Raw genomic sequence first — 15,014 nt, forward strand, 5'->3', positions numbered from 1 at the left:
AGACCATCATACTCAAGAAAAGGGCGTTTACTTGTGAGGCACGTATACATACCTGGTGTCATTGTGGTGCCATCAGTGCACTAGCTCAATCCCTGGAATTGCTGTATTTTGGGATGCGCTCCCCGCAATGACAGACTATTTATTTTCTTCAATGTCATCTCCTCCGCACTTTGTGCAGTCCTTTGGTGGTTCAACTCTGGATGTGGAGAAGTCATCAATCCTGGGAGACCTCACCAGAGTTTTTAGAACAACCAGTAGTTGCCCTCCCATAACTAGATGCTAGAGGTGGACAAAACAGTCGAGTTTTGCTCCATGGGGAAATATGTGCAAAATCTGCTTGCTTTCCCTATTGGGCACACAGAGCAAAAAGAGGGCATTTTAGCAGTTTTCCCTGTCCGAAATTCTCTTTGATGAAAGGAGAGACTTCATCCCCTTCCAATTTCAAGTGGATTTCTGGGACATGTTTGAGGCAGTCGGGCTGCAGATTTCAGTTTGGCACACAACCGTGCATTTCAAGTGGCTGGTACATTTGGATTTCAGTCATGTTTGTCCTCCAAAGTTTTTAAAAGCCTAAACCGGTTAAATCAGTGTTTTACTGGGGGAGGGCATTTGACATCCATTTGAAGGATTTTGCAGTTACCACCCCTATTTGGCATTTCTGCAAGTTTTTGTCCATAGAGGGAGGAAAATTAGGTTACCACCTAACAGTTGGTCAAGAACGTAGTCATGTATGCCTTGCATTTCTCTGTGGCTGAATTCATGGCTCTAGTTCAACTGCATGCAGACCTTTTTGATTTTAAGTTGGTGAAATGCAGTCGCCTTCCCTTCAGCAACCCAATTCTGCCTCAGGTTGTCGATTGGTGGGGGCTGGGGGTTGGAGGGATAGAGCTGCATTCGGTCATGATATTTTGACCCACAATCTTCAAACCTTAACCTCTTCAGATGGGACTGACCATGACTGAAGAGCAAGATAGTTACCTTTCAAAAAATGAAATCACAGCCAGCTGGGTTTGTAGGTGACAAGCAACCGGAAAAGGTTCTGTACGAACCTTGTATTAGAAATTTAAGAACGTGGAAATGTGTGCTTCAGAATATGTTTTTTGACAAATTAACAAACACTGCTCAAGTAAGGAAGGTTACATTGACTAGATTTGTTTACTTGGTTTAGAAGGAGAAAGCCTTACCCTAGACTATATCATACAGTCTGGTACGATATGAAGACAGTTTCCATGTCTGATTCTAGGTCCACACCAGTTTTCTAATAACGACAATCAGAAGGTTGATCTGGACAATATGGATTAGGGGCCAGGACTGGATCAGGAGCCTCAGGACTATCCAGACACATCAATCAGTCACTTACAAGAGTTTCTAGGGAATTATAAGATCATGGTTTGTAATTATATTTATGTCATCCTCTGCACACCTTGATTGACTTGTGGCTCTAGAACAGACAATTCAGTTTATAAAAGGTGAAGACAAATGTCCTTGCTAAGAAGTCTAAACTGAAATGAACATGCATGAGGTTTTGTGCAGTACACACCAACTACAATGGCCTTGACCTCTGTTTTGGCAAGAAAAAAATAATCCCAATTTTGGAGATGCAAATTTTGGTGCCAAAAATGTTAGAGGTGGAATTGTCATATCTTTCACCCGTTTAAATCTGGGTCCCCTAGGTCCAAAGAAGAGACTCGGGTACCAAAGAGGTTTTGAAACGTTCCTAACTTTCCTTAGACTATTATCCAGCTAGCATAGAAGGCTCACCCTTTTTAAGCCCGAGATAGCAGTAGGAATGAGTGCCTATGGTTTGGTTCTAGAAGCCTGGCAAGAGGTGTACTATACTTCTGAAAGTGCCAAATCCACCAGAATGGAATGTACGGTTTGAGGATTCAGTACAGTACATGAAGACTATCATTTCCAGGAAGCTGTGTGTTGAAATGGCTTATCAATGCTGGGGCTACCCACTGTTACCTATGTGATTGTGTCAGGTGTAAAAAAGGTCATCCAGTGCCAGAGGAACTTTGGTTCCGCCTTTAAGAGGTAGCAACTTCTTTTGCATCCAGGATGGTTTCCCATCAATACAAGTGGGCAAAAGTCCCAGAACAGAAGTGGCTACCTTCGTTCCAGCAACAAAAGACATTGTCATCCTCAGCACGATGCCCAGTACCGAAATCCCATTATCCAAGTTGGACGTCTTTCATACTACCAAGGATGAAACAGTTTCCTCCAGTGATGGTCCCCTTTTGGGCACGAAATGGAGCCTTTATATCAAAGACCTATGTATCAGCCTGCAACAAAATGTACAGCTCACAGGGTGGATAATTCTGAGGTACAACACAAAGGATTCTTAAAGGTCCATTATGAAAAAGTGCCCACCACAAACAATGGATCTCAAAGCCTGTAGTGTATGGGATGAACAGTCAAACCTATATTACTTGAAAGCAGGATGGCCTGGAGGCCCTCAGACAGTGATTTCCCCTGAGAAAGTGCATTACTATCCTCTAGAAATGATCACCTTTGCACTGGTCTAAGCACTAGAGCAGAAATCGGATTAGCACTGGTTGTACAGCCAGGGAACAGAGTACACACGGCTGACTTTCTCACTGGCACAGTGCCAGAATATGCATCCTGGGAAGCAAAAGCACAATTCTGGTTTTTGCACTAACACTACGATAGGACTAAACAGGCCACTGCCTTTGCGTTTATAATTGTAGCTCAAGCGCAATGTCCCAAACGTGGCTGGTGATATTCCTGAGGCAATGAGACCATTTGCTCTAGAGTTAGCACTGGAATGAACACATGGGCAAATGTTCCAATTGCATCAGCCTGTCCGAAGACTGGCGATCTGTTGGATTAAGTAACACTACAACCAGCAATTCATGCATGTTGAAAATGTAATCGAAGATTCAAACTTCTGGTATTCCCAGTAGGTTCTCAGTTCACACATTCTCTGTATACCAACAGTTTTGTTATGACATGGGACAGAAAAGACCATGCACGACATGTCACGTCATTGTAGTGTCATGCTTTGCCGTGATAGATCAAGGAATAGGTCATGTCATGAAAGGCGCCATCTCATATATGACAGAACATGTCCAATGCAATATCCTAATATGTCAGGAGGTGTCACTTTCCATTTTAGCACTCCCCAACAATCTCCTCGTGCGGCACTACCAACAAGCTCCCAGTTTTCATAATTCCAGTATAAAGAATTGAGAAATACCAAGTCAGCCACAAATATCCAAGAGAGCAAGCATGTGAGCATGTGAAGCTCGAACTGGAAAAGCCTCAAAACAGACAATGTTCAGCATGTCATGAGGCTTGGGACTCATCATACTGAGGCAAAGTTTTCCCAATAAATTACAGATAAATGGGAGTGTCTAGAATTCCATAAGGGGACAATAGTTTAGCTGCTGGCACATTAAAACTATGCAAAAGGGAAAATGTGTTGTATGTTGTGTACTCTGAAAACATAACCTCCTACTTCCAAGTGTTCCTATGATTCAGTGCACATGAAATGAATAAGAGTACATAGGTCACAAAATCCTCCACAGCAGTGTGAGAAGCAAGTTTGGACATCATGCTCGATTCCATATTTAGACTGTCACATGAGAGTGAAAACAAAAAGGTTTATTTTGGGGCATTTGTGAACATGCTTTTGTGGTTGAATGTGCACTTTTTAACTGGCAAAGGACATGCTGCAGAAGCAAATATCGCAAGACCATAACAAACCATAGCTAAAAGCACCCTAAATGGCTAGAACAGCCAGAAAAGGTTTTTCCATGGAATGCGGTCATGAAAAAGGAAAGAGCACTACTGAACAAAATATACTCTAGAGAAAGGTTAACAAGTGCATAACTACACACACAGGCACGGCTTTGTGAACGCTGAACAGTCTGCTCACCTCGTGAAAGCATTTTCTTTGGGCCTTTATCATTACTTCGCTCCTTGTCGTCTTTTTCAAAGGCATCTTTTGAGGACTTCTCTTCCTCTTTATCTGATGGACAACTGATGTGCAACTGAATAATTTCCTTTAAGAATAAAGCATCAACATGGCATTAAGAATCACATCCACCCTGGCACACAATGCACACTTTTTTTATTTTGGCAATGGGATCGTGCAGAGCACCACAACCACACATGCCAACATACCCATTCCATCCACCAGATACTTGTCCAGTCCTGTTTTTGACCTGCAATTATGGAACTTGTAGTCCTGGATTTATAATGGGAATATCGGAGAAATAAGTCAAAGAAAGCCAAGAAATAAAAAAAAACAGGACTGGACATGCATCTAGCACGATAACAGAAATTGAGTAACAACTTTGGGTTAATGGAATGCAAGCCAGGGCAGCTTTGAGATCACGTTGCAATTCAGAAAGCAAAAATCAGTTTTTGCATATGTGCCAAAACCGGGAAACCCTGCATCAGAATGCAGATGTCCTTGAATACATTTGGGAAGGTATGTAGGCAAACAAATTCATGGGTATAAGCCAAAAACAGCTTACAAAAGTGGGAGACTTTTCAGCACTTCACTGGCATGTATTCACTTAGCAGTAAAGTGTTGGGAAGGAGCACAGAGGTTTGAAAACAATTCCGAAATTACAGCATCAATTTAAGAGCCTACCTGTGTTTCCAAATGGTCATCTACAAAGTAACCAGATTCATCGCAAACGGCAAGGCTACGAACAAGCTTTAGCTTTGAGTTGGACTGAAAAATAAAGAGAACAAAAAGAATAAATATTCATAAATTAGGGCTCATATGTGTTATCCTGGTATGCAATTATTTTTGTGGTCGACGGAGGAAGCAGGACAGGAAGAGCAGGCAACAGTTACTTAAAAGGAAAACCACCAAAACTAGTTAAGCTTATCCCCGACCAGATCTTTGCAAGTAATAACGCATACCTTGGCCCCAGTACAAAAATTCTGCACCTTATTGAAGTAGACCGGAGCGGGGATTTATACATTTATATAACAGTAGGAGACTTTATTGTAAAGTAATTATATTTATTATATTCGGTATTTAATACATAAACAAGTTACATGTAAGAAAGGAGGAGGGAGTCTGCTACCAGTAAAGGGAGCTGGGCAGTTGTGTTTTGACCGCAGCTCTCTCTTCTAGAACTCTTATAACTCCTGGATTCCAAGCATTGTGATTATACATGCTGTAATGTAGTCAGGCATGTCCCACTGAGGTCAGGCAGCTCCAACTATGAGGTTGTAGTACTACACATCTCCTTCCCTTTCTATTGTTCACAAACTATATACAGAAACTGACAACCAGAAGTTCTATCTGGTTCATGCAAATTCCACATAGTCTTCCATCCTCTTCGGCAAGCGATAAGCTCTGCCAGATCTGGACATGCCTCCATCATATCTGGAGGTAGTTGGCAAAGAAAATTGAGATTGTTCAGATTTGCCATCACATTTCTTCTTAACAAAACTATAACAATCACTCTTCACCCTACTGTTCATATTTTTAGAGATTCTAACATTTCTGTCCATCCTATCCCCTACATTTCTCTTTTCTTTTTCATTAAGAACCTTACTTTCACACATCCAAATTCTTTCTACATTCCATATTCTTTTATCCTCTGTTCTGACAGCATGACGAAAAGCCTCTATAACCTTAATGGGTTTGGACCATTTGCATGGTCCACTTCTTAGAGCAGGAGGAAGTAAAACCTTGACAAATTTACCAATAGCTGTGGACATATCGTATTTGTTGCTACGTACTTTCTTATCATAATTTATCTTGTTTTTCTTTTGCATTTCTCTAATTTTTTTTTTTGCATTTACTAGATTCTTCTCTATTTCCTTACTTTCTTTGATGAGCCAAATGGGAGCCAATTTTGTGTTTGCCTTCCTTCCCCTACTATGCTCAAAGGGAGACACACCAGTACTGGTATGTGGAGTAAAGCGATGTGCAATTACTTTCTCCCTGACAGCATCTTCCCAGTCCATCCCATTGGCCCAAGCCATCCTGATGGTTTCTTTCAATATTTTATTAAAGCGTTCCACTAATCCATTAGTTTGAGGATGGTAAATGGAGCTGGTCTTATGCTCAATGGCAAATTTTTTACAGAAGTCTGCCACTTCTTTAGACTTAAATTGGGTACCGTTGTCGGAAAGAATACTTCCTGGATACCCTTCCCTCTCACAAATATTTGATAAAAAATCAACTACAGTTTTGCCCGTGACACTGGAAGTAATTAAAACCTCTACCCACCTGGTGAGGAGGTCTATGACTACCAAACAATACTTTTGTACACCTTTACAACATATGGGACCCAACACATCCATACTTATATCCCTCCAAGCACTATTAGGAATGTCGGTAATAACCATTGGTTGCCTAGAACCCACACATTTTTTTTCATCATCACAACAAAGGATACATTCCCTAATATATCGCTCAATCTGCAAGTCGCAGCCAGGCCACCAATAGTCGTTCCTAATTCTTTGCTTGGTCTTTATGACTCCTTGATGACCTTCATGTCCTAGTTCTATAATCTTTGAACGAAGCTCCATCGGAGGAATTACTTTATCTCCTCTCATCATAAAATCCCCTTGTACATAAAGTTCATCCGCAACAGGCCAAAAAGCACTTAATTTGGCTTCTTCAAATTTAGATTTCTTCATATACTCATGACTTTGAATCAATTCTTTTAATTTCTTGATGTTATGATCATTTGATTCGGCATGATCCCAATCATCCTTTGATATGGAAGAAGTTTCCACACAGAAGACAACATCCATGTCATCATCTTCATCGACCACCTCGGAAATGTTAGTTAAACGAGATAAGCAATCAGCAGACACATTCTTTATTCCTGGAACGTATGTCACAGTGTATTCGAACTCTTGCATCATCATGACCCATCTTCTCATCCTGTTGGAAACTTTATTGAGACCCTTTGACATGAACACTTGGGTTAATGGCTTATGATCAGTTCGAAACTCAACTTGGTTTCCCCATATAAAGCTTCTAAATTTGTCAGATGCCCACTTGATGGCTAACGCTTCCTTCTCTATGGTGGCATATGAAATCTCTGCTCCCTTGAGTAGTCTTGATGCAAAAGCAATTATAGCTTCCTGCCCATCCTTCTCTTGGGACAACACAGCCCCCAGGCCTACATTGCTGGCATCCGTAGTGATGATAATCTTGTCACTGGTACTAAAGTTCTTCAATGCAGGAGCAGAATTTATCGCATTCTTTATACACTTGAATTCATCTTCACATTCCTCATTCCACTCAAACACTTTCTTCTTAAGTGCCTCTCTTAATGGAACAGTATGGATGGCAAAACCCTTGACAAATTTAGAATAGTATTCAGCCATACCAATGAATGTACGAATCTCATCCTTGTTACTTGGGCTTGGCATTCCCACAATGCTGTTGACTAATTGTGGTTTCGGAAAAATTCCTTCTGCTGTAATTTTATGTCCCAAATATTCAATTTCTGTGCAATTTATTTTGCATTTGTCCTTGCTCAAAGTCATGCCTGCATCGCATAATTTTTTACATACATGCAATAGTCTCTCATCATGTAGTTCTTGAGTGATAGCATGAATCAATATATCGTCTTGAAAGCAAATGACACCCTTGGTATCTTTGAACATCCCATGCATAACTTTCTGGAATACTGATGCCGCCGATACTAATCCAAACGGCATTCTTTTAAATTGATATAAACCATCAGGAGTTATGAACGCAGTCAATTTCCTTGAACTTGTGTGAAGTTTGATTTGATGGTAAGCAGATGATAAGTCAAGAGTTGAAAATATTTTAGAAGGTCCAATGGTAGACACAATTTCTTGTATATTTGGTAACGGATGCCGATCAGGTATGACACATTTGTTCAACTCACGTAGGTCAACACAAATTCTAAGCTTTCCTGATTTTTTTCTTATTACCACAAGTGGTGAAACCCATTCACTGGCATCAATACTTTCTATGATTCCATTTTCTTCCATTTTCCTTATCTCCTTACTGACTTCCTCTCGTACAGCTAACGGAATGCTTCTCAATCTTTGAGCTATAGGTTTTTGGTCTGGTTTGAGTAATATCTGATGAGTATATCCTTGCAGACATCCAATTTTATCTCGAAAAACTTTTAGCAAACCATCTTTACCTATACCATTGTTACCATTAATCGATTCAGAATTGTTGCCACTTATAGACAACACTGATTCCGTGTTGGTGGAATCAACTTTCACTCGTAATTTACTTTGGTGGGTCCAACTGAGTAGGGCAGTTTTCCCTTCACCAGTGATGTATATCTTGCCTTTGGCAACTCTGTTCTTAAATTTCAACTTTCCCCAATGCCAACCAATAACATTGATCTTCACACCTCCATATGCTCTTGGATTGATATCCGTCTCATGTAAAAACTCATGTTTAGTCTTGTTCCAAAATCGTCTTGGCAGAAGCGTATATTTTGCACCAGTATCAACCATCATACATACTTCATTTCCGTCAATAGACACCATGGCCCTTGGACTTTCCAACACTTCTTCATCGTCATCATCATCAGTTATGGTGCATACACAATCCTCTTGAATTTCTTTCTCACTGTGATCACTGTCAGAATTGTCTCCTATCCAATTCATAGCATTTTCACGTGATCTGCAACATCTGGAGAAGTGACCCTTCCCTTTGCACTTGCTACAAATGATCTTTAGTGCTAGACAATCCGGGTCATCAGCCCAATGATTCACATTTCCGCATCTATAACACCTTCCTTGACGTTTACTTTCCACTTTCCTTGATCGATTCTCTGGAATGTTTTTCCTGGAACTCTCGTATGATGACCCTTTTTGACTACTTTTGCTTGACCTTTTGTCCACTTTCAACAAATTGTATTGTTTTGTGACAGATCTCCTTTTATTACTATTATTGTTGATCATGGAAATTGACTCCTCTTCAGGTGCATCATGCGTTTTACTAATGGTGCTTCCTATTTTTACTTGTTTCAACTTGTTCTCTAATTCCTTGACACACTCTTCAGTGTGTTCTACTTCTTTTGCCACACGAAGAACAACGTCAAAGGAAGGATCACTTTCTGACCACAGTCTTTCCCTCACTTTACTACTGCGACACTCTAACATAAATTGGTCTCTGAGTCTCTCATCTAGTTGCTCATTGAAATTGCATGACTTTGCTAGTTTCCTCAATGCAGTGACAAACTTTTCCACACTTTCTCCCTCCTCCTGTGTGCGTTTGCCGAACCTGTAACGTTCTAAAATTATGCTCACCTTCTTTTCAAAATGTTTGTCAATTTTCTTTACAGCTTGTTGGTATTCATTTAGATCCACACTCTCCTCTTCTGGTAATTCTGGAAGTGTTTCATATTTTTCTTGTCCAACTGGACCCAAACAGTGTAAAAGTAATGACTTCCTCTTTTCTGCACTACAATTGGGGCCACAAATCACACCTGCGTAATGTTCAAAGGATTTTATCCACCTCTTCCACGGCAAGGCAGGTTCATCAGTGCTGGGCATAAAGAAAGCAGGCGGAGGCACACTGCTAAATGCCATGTCAGCTTGATTTGGCGAAAACCACAAGTATGTGTATGATTCTGTCAGGAATCACACAGTGCAAACTGTGCCAGTTCAAATTCTGTAAAAAATTTTTTTTTTTTTTATGTTATTTTGATAAATTATTTGTGTTCAACCGCCTCTTGTCAGTATAGAAATGGATCTTCATTAACATTTACAAATTTGACATACACTTGTGTGATCCTCAACATAAACGATTTCTTGATCTTGTGGTGTGAACTCCAGCAGGTAATATGCTTCTAATGATGACTTAGTTCTTCACTTGTTTCCAATGCACCGGTTTGCATTGGAGAAATAGACAACAAGAAACAGCGCACTGTCCCTTTAATGATTTTTTTTTTCCTTCTTCTGCGCATTCAGCGCATGCGCGAACATGAATGCACAGTGTCCGCGGAGAAAACTGAAGGAAAGGCTGAAACAGCCCGGCAACGTGTAGTGCGACCCAGCAGTTCGATCGAGTGCCTTACAAAAGAAAAATCGTCGCAGCTTGGCAACGTGCAGCGCAGCCCAGCAACCATCGAGTTACTTATATCTTTTACTGATCGATTGAAACGTAGCGCCGGAACGATGCGTTGAGACAAAATACCGATCGTTACCTTCGGGATCAGGAAGACGGAGCCGCTGCTACACCCGGGCATGAGCGGAGCAGCTCCGTATCGATGGATGAAGTGCCGATCCCATCCTCGTCGCCAATGAAGTAGACCGGAGCGGGGATTTATACATTTATATAACAGTAGGAGACTTTATTGTAAAGTAATTATATTTATTATATTCGGTATTTAATACATAAACAAGTTACATGTAAGAAAGGAGGAGGGAGTCTGCTACCAGTAAAGGGAGCTGGGCAGTTGTGTTTTGACCGCAGCTCTCTCTTCTAGAACTCTTATAACTCCTGGATTCCAAGCATTGTGATTATACATGCTGTAATGTAGTCAGGCATGTCCCACTGAGGTCAGGCAGCTCCAACTATGAGGTTGTAGTACTACACTTATGCAGCCAGAGCGTTTATGTATAAAAACATTATTTTTTTTTTTTAATTACTTAACCCTGGTAATCTTCTTTCAACCAGATGTTCCTCCCATGCATTCACCTTTGATGTATTCTTAAGTCTGCTTGAAGCATCACAATCATTTTTCATAGTAGCAGGCACCGTGCGTCATCGACCCGTGTCCCTCGATGGCCTCTGTCCTGTCGGCCGTGACATCAACACAGGTATAAGTAGCTTGCGTTACGCCCGTTGCCTCAGATAGAGATTATACCCAGCCATGCTCAGTATCTTGAAGGTATGACCCAGACGTTGAGAGGAAGGTGTAAAATACGGAAGTTCTCGCCAAGATAGAGGGTTAGGATGTGAGGGCGATGAGGAATACGTGGGAGGAACATCCAGTCGAAAGAACATTACCAGGGGTAAATAATTTGTTCTTCGAATGGATTGGGTCCTTCCACGTATACCTAATATTTGATAGGCTCCCAAAGCAGTATGTTGAAGCAGGTGGGAAAAGAGAACTTAATGCAGACTTGCCAAACATTGCCACCTGACCTGACAAAGAATCCAGGCAACAATATTTGCTGAAAGTATTGTATTGTATTTTTTCTTATTTAGCGCTTTATACCAAAGCGCTGTACAGTTACAACAACATGGTACATTTAACATAACAAAAAATTATAACAGAAGCAAATTACAAACATGAATCAGTCACCAAAAACAGAATGTAGAGCAATTATTCAGAGGGGAACGGTGGAGGGGAGGGCTACGAAGAAGAGGGAGGGAAGGTAGGTGGAGGTTGGAAGGAGGGGTTGGGAGAGGATAAGGGGGGAGGAGGGGAAAGGGGGTAAGAGAGAGGAGTGAGTAGGGGGTGTCATGGCGGGGAATGGAGGAGAGATTTGAGGGAGGTCCGGAAAGAGGAAAGGGTAGAAGAGCAGATAGAGGCAAGGAGTTCCAGTGGAGGGGGGCCCGAAGTTGGAAGGAGCAGAAACGGGAGGAGGCACAGGGGGAGGGAGGAACAGTGAGGAGGAAGTGGTCAGCGGAACGAAGGGGATGAGAGGGCGTGTAAAATGAGAGAAGGGAAGAGAGATAAGGGGGGGCAAGATCATGGAGAGATTTGAACACTAGACAGAGGAAGTGAAATTTAAGTTGAGAATGAAAGGGGAGCCAGCCAATGGAGGAAAGGGAAGCAGAGATGGAGTCACGGGGGAGAGGAGACAGAGTACGGATGGCAGAGTGATATAGATTTGAGGGGGGCAAGATGTGAAGTAGGAAAGCCAAAAAGTAAGGAGGAGCAGTAGAAGAGGCGAGAAAAGATAAGGGAGGAGATTAGGAGTTTAGTAGCCTGAAAGGTAAGAGGGGCGAACTATGCGGATATTGTAGAGGTGGTAGCGACAAGCACGAGAGGCGAGTGAGATATGGTATGAAAAAGTGAGAGAAGAGTCAAAGTGAAAGCCGAGGTTACAAGCGTGGGGTGAGAAAGTGAGATTAGAGGGAGGAAAATGAATGAAAGGGGGGAGGGAGGGAGGGAGTTGGAAGGGAAGAAAACTACTTCGGTTTTGTCAGAGTTAAGGGAAAGAAAGCAGGAAGCCATCCAGTTTTTAATAGCAGTGAGACAGGAGGAAAGTTTAAGGTGGAGGTCAGAAGAGAAGGAAGAGAAGGAAAGAAAGAGCTGTGTGTCATCGGCATAGAAATGGTGATAGATGCCAAAAGAGGAGATCACAGGGGCAATTAGGGAGGTGTAGAGTGAGAATAGGAAGGGACCAAGCACAGAGCCTTGGGGAACTCTGTATTCAAGGTGGTGGGAAGGAGAGGAGCAGCCGCCCCAGGAAACAGAAAAAGATCGGAGGAGAGTTAAGAGGAAAGCCAATCGAGTACAGAGCCTTTGAAACCAAATGAAGAGAGAGTGTTGAGGAGAAGGCAGTGATCAACGGTGTTGAAGGCAGCCGAGAGATCAAGAAGAATAAAGACAGAGGATTGCTTAGAATGTCGGGCAGTGAGAAGGGAGTTAAGGATGTAAGTGAGGGCAGTTTCAGGAGTGTGTTTCGGGCGAAATCCAGATTGAGAGGGGGGAAGGAGAGAGAGATTAGTGACAAAGGATTAGAGCTGGGAGTAGGCAAGATGCTCAAGAGGTTTAGAGAGAAAAGGGAGAAGTGAGATAGGGCAGAAGTTCGAGGTGAGCAGGGGATCAGCGGTAGGTTTCTTCAGAATCGGAATGATAGTGGCATGTTTGAAAGCAGAGGGGAAGGAGGCCGAGGAAAGGCAGATATTGAAGAATTAGGTAAGGTAGGGAATAAGTAGTGGGAAAAGTGTTTGTCACTATATGTAAAAAGATGTTGAGAAAAATGATTACTCTTATCTGAAAGAGGTGGACCAACCATAACACCCCTCCCCACCCCCCAATACAAAAGCTTAAATCACTATGCAAGTGCATTGTTGCTGGAAAAGTTGGTAACCAATTTTACCGTGGTTTTATGTTACATAGTATTTTCAGACCTCAGGTCCTAGAATAGAGCGGTTCTCCTTCCGTTACAATGGCTTAGAAGAAAGAGCCTGATGCTCATTCACCCTGCGGGCCGATGTAATTGTTGTTAGAAAGATCGTTTTAAGGGTTAGCATTCTGCGTGGACAAGAATGTAAGGGTTCAAAAGAAGCTCCCATACCAAATTCAAATCACATACCGAGACAATAAAAGGGACCGAAGGAAATACATTTGTCAGACCTTTCAGAAACTAAATCACTATAGGGATTTTGAAATAGGAACCCTGATCGGGCAAGCGATTAAAAATAGAAAGCGCTGCAAGGTAACCCTCAATCGTGGAGACCTAAAGCCTGTCGTGGGCCAGATGTAGGAAAAATTGACGAACACAAATGAGTGTTAAACGTGAAAGCATCAATATTCTTAGCTCTGCATCAGCTGCAAAACTTGTTCCAACAGCAGCAGTAAAGAGACTATTGCTAGCCTTCCGGCCAAAAGCAACACATCTGTTACATCTTGCGGAAGGTCCCAATCCTTGTATCCTGTCCTCTCAGAACCCAGGCATGAAGATAGAGTACTGATTTCTGGGTGGATAATGCAACCAACCTCTTGCAAGAGCAGAAGCAGATCCTCTTTGGGAAGACGAATTGGAGGGCATTTGGCAATCTGTAGAAGGTCCGGGGTACCACGTTCTCCTGGCACAATCTGGAGCAATCACGATCATGGATTTCCCAAATATCCTCAACCTCCTGATGAAATGTGGAATGACCGGGACTGGTGGGAACGCGTACTGGAGTGGAAATTCCAGTACACTACAAATGTGTTCCCTAGAGCTCATCTGAGTAAATTGCATGGAACAGAATAGGTCGCATTTCCTGTTGATAGTGGACACAAACAGATCCACCTGGGGAGTTCCGTAAAAGAGGGAAGATCTCTGGAAGGACTCACTGAGCTAACTTCCACTCGTGCAAGACCGTGCTCTGCCTGCTTGGAGGGTCCGCTGCTGTGTTTTCTTCTCCGGCTAGGTGAATTGGCGACAGGTTCCTTCTCGTAGTACCCAAAACCAGAGCTGCATTACCTCTCTGGACAATGGCAGAAGAGCCATCAGCGCTAGTCTGAACGGTTTTTGTTAAGTTTGGACTCCGACAGAGACCAACGGAGACTGATGGACAGGTCGTTCATGTGGGCTCCCCACCCTGTGAGGGAGGTGTCGGTCACAACCCTCATCTATGGCCATGGTTGCCAAAAAGGTTCTCCCTTCATCACGTTCATCTGACCGGCCCACCACAACACATCCTGTGTGGCTTTGTTCCACACCTGAAGAAGGTCCATCATTCTGCTGGAGAACTCTGACCACTGAGATCAGAGGGCCCATTTAAAGGATTTAATTCTCAAACGGGCTTCTGGCACAAGGAATATGCACAATGCCATGAGCCTGAGCAACCCAAGGAAATAGAAGGTCAGAAGATACTGGGCACTCTGATTTTTTTTTTTTTTTTACCATCTGCAGAAGAAGTGGAGCCCTCAATTCGGGGGGCGAGACTCCATGAAGACAAGTCCAGGACCGCTCCAAATAAAATGAAGCTTCTCAGAAGGTGTCAAATGGGACTTCTTGAAATTCAGGGAGAAGCCCAGTCCGTGAAGGAAATGGTAAATATAGCTGAGATGATCTTGAGCCTGCTCCGTGGAGAAAGCCTGTATTAGCCAATCTTCCAGGTAGGGGTAGATGTGAATCCATCCCCTCCTTACACTTGCTGCCAACATCGCCATGTGTTTGTTTCAGACCCTTGGGGAGGCAGCGAGCCCGAAAGGCAGAACTCTGAATTGAAAATTAGAACCGCCAATGGCGAACCTCAGGTACTTTCTCTGCTTGGGATGAACTGGCACATGAAAGTAAGCATGCTGAAGTTCCAATGACACCAACCAATCCTGGAGTCGGAGGGCCTGAAGAATCTGCAAAAGAGTAACCATCTTCAACTTGTCCTTCCTGAG

The 15,014-nt window shown here is 42.6% G+C and overlaps 1 protein-coding gene across 6 annotated transcripts in view; it reads right to left on the bottom strand.

The window, feature by feature from the left end:
• R3HDM2 (R3H domain containing 2) overlaps window positions 1-15,014 on the bottom strand; it is a 2,186,793-nt gene that overhangs the window by 1,519,709 nt on the left and 652,070 nt on the right. For all 6 annotated transcript variants that reach the window (XM_069653574.1, XM_069653576.1, XM_069653575.1 and 3 more), the window contains 2 exons: window positions 4,625-4,708; window positions 3,902-4,028 (listed from right to left, as the gene is read on the bottom strand). In XM_069653574.1, the coding sequence (XP_069509675.1) occupies window positions 3,902-4,028; window positions 4,625-4,708 (211 nt within the window). The remainder of the gene's footprint in view (window positions 1-3,901; window positions 4,029-4,624; window positions 4,709-15,014) is intronic.

This window comes from Ambystoma mexicanum, chromosome 3q (genome assembly GCF_040938575.1).
Source record: "Ambystoma mexicanum isolate Mex_15411 chromosome 3q, UKY_AmexF1_1, whole genome shotgun sequence".
Taxonomy (NCBI): Eukaryota; Metazoa; Chordata; class Amphibia; order Caudata; family Ambystomatidae; genus Ambystoma; species Ambystoma mexicanum.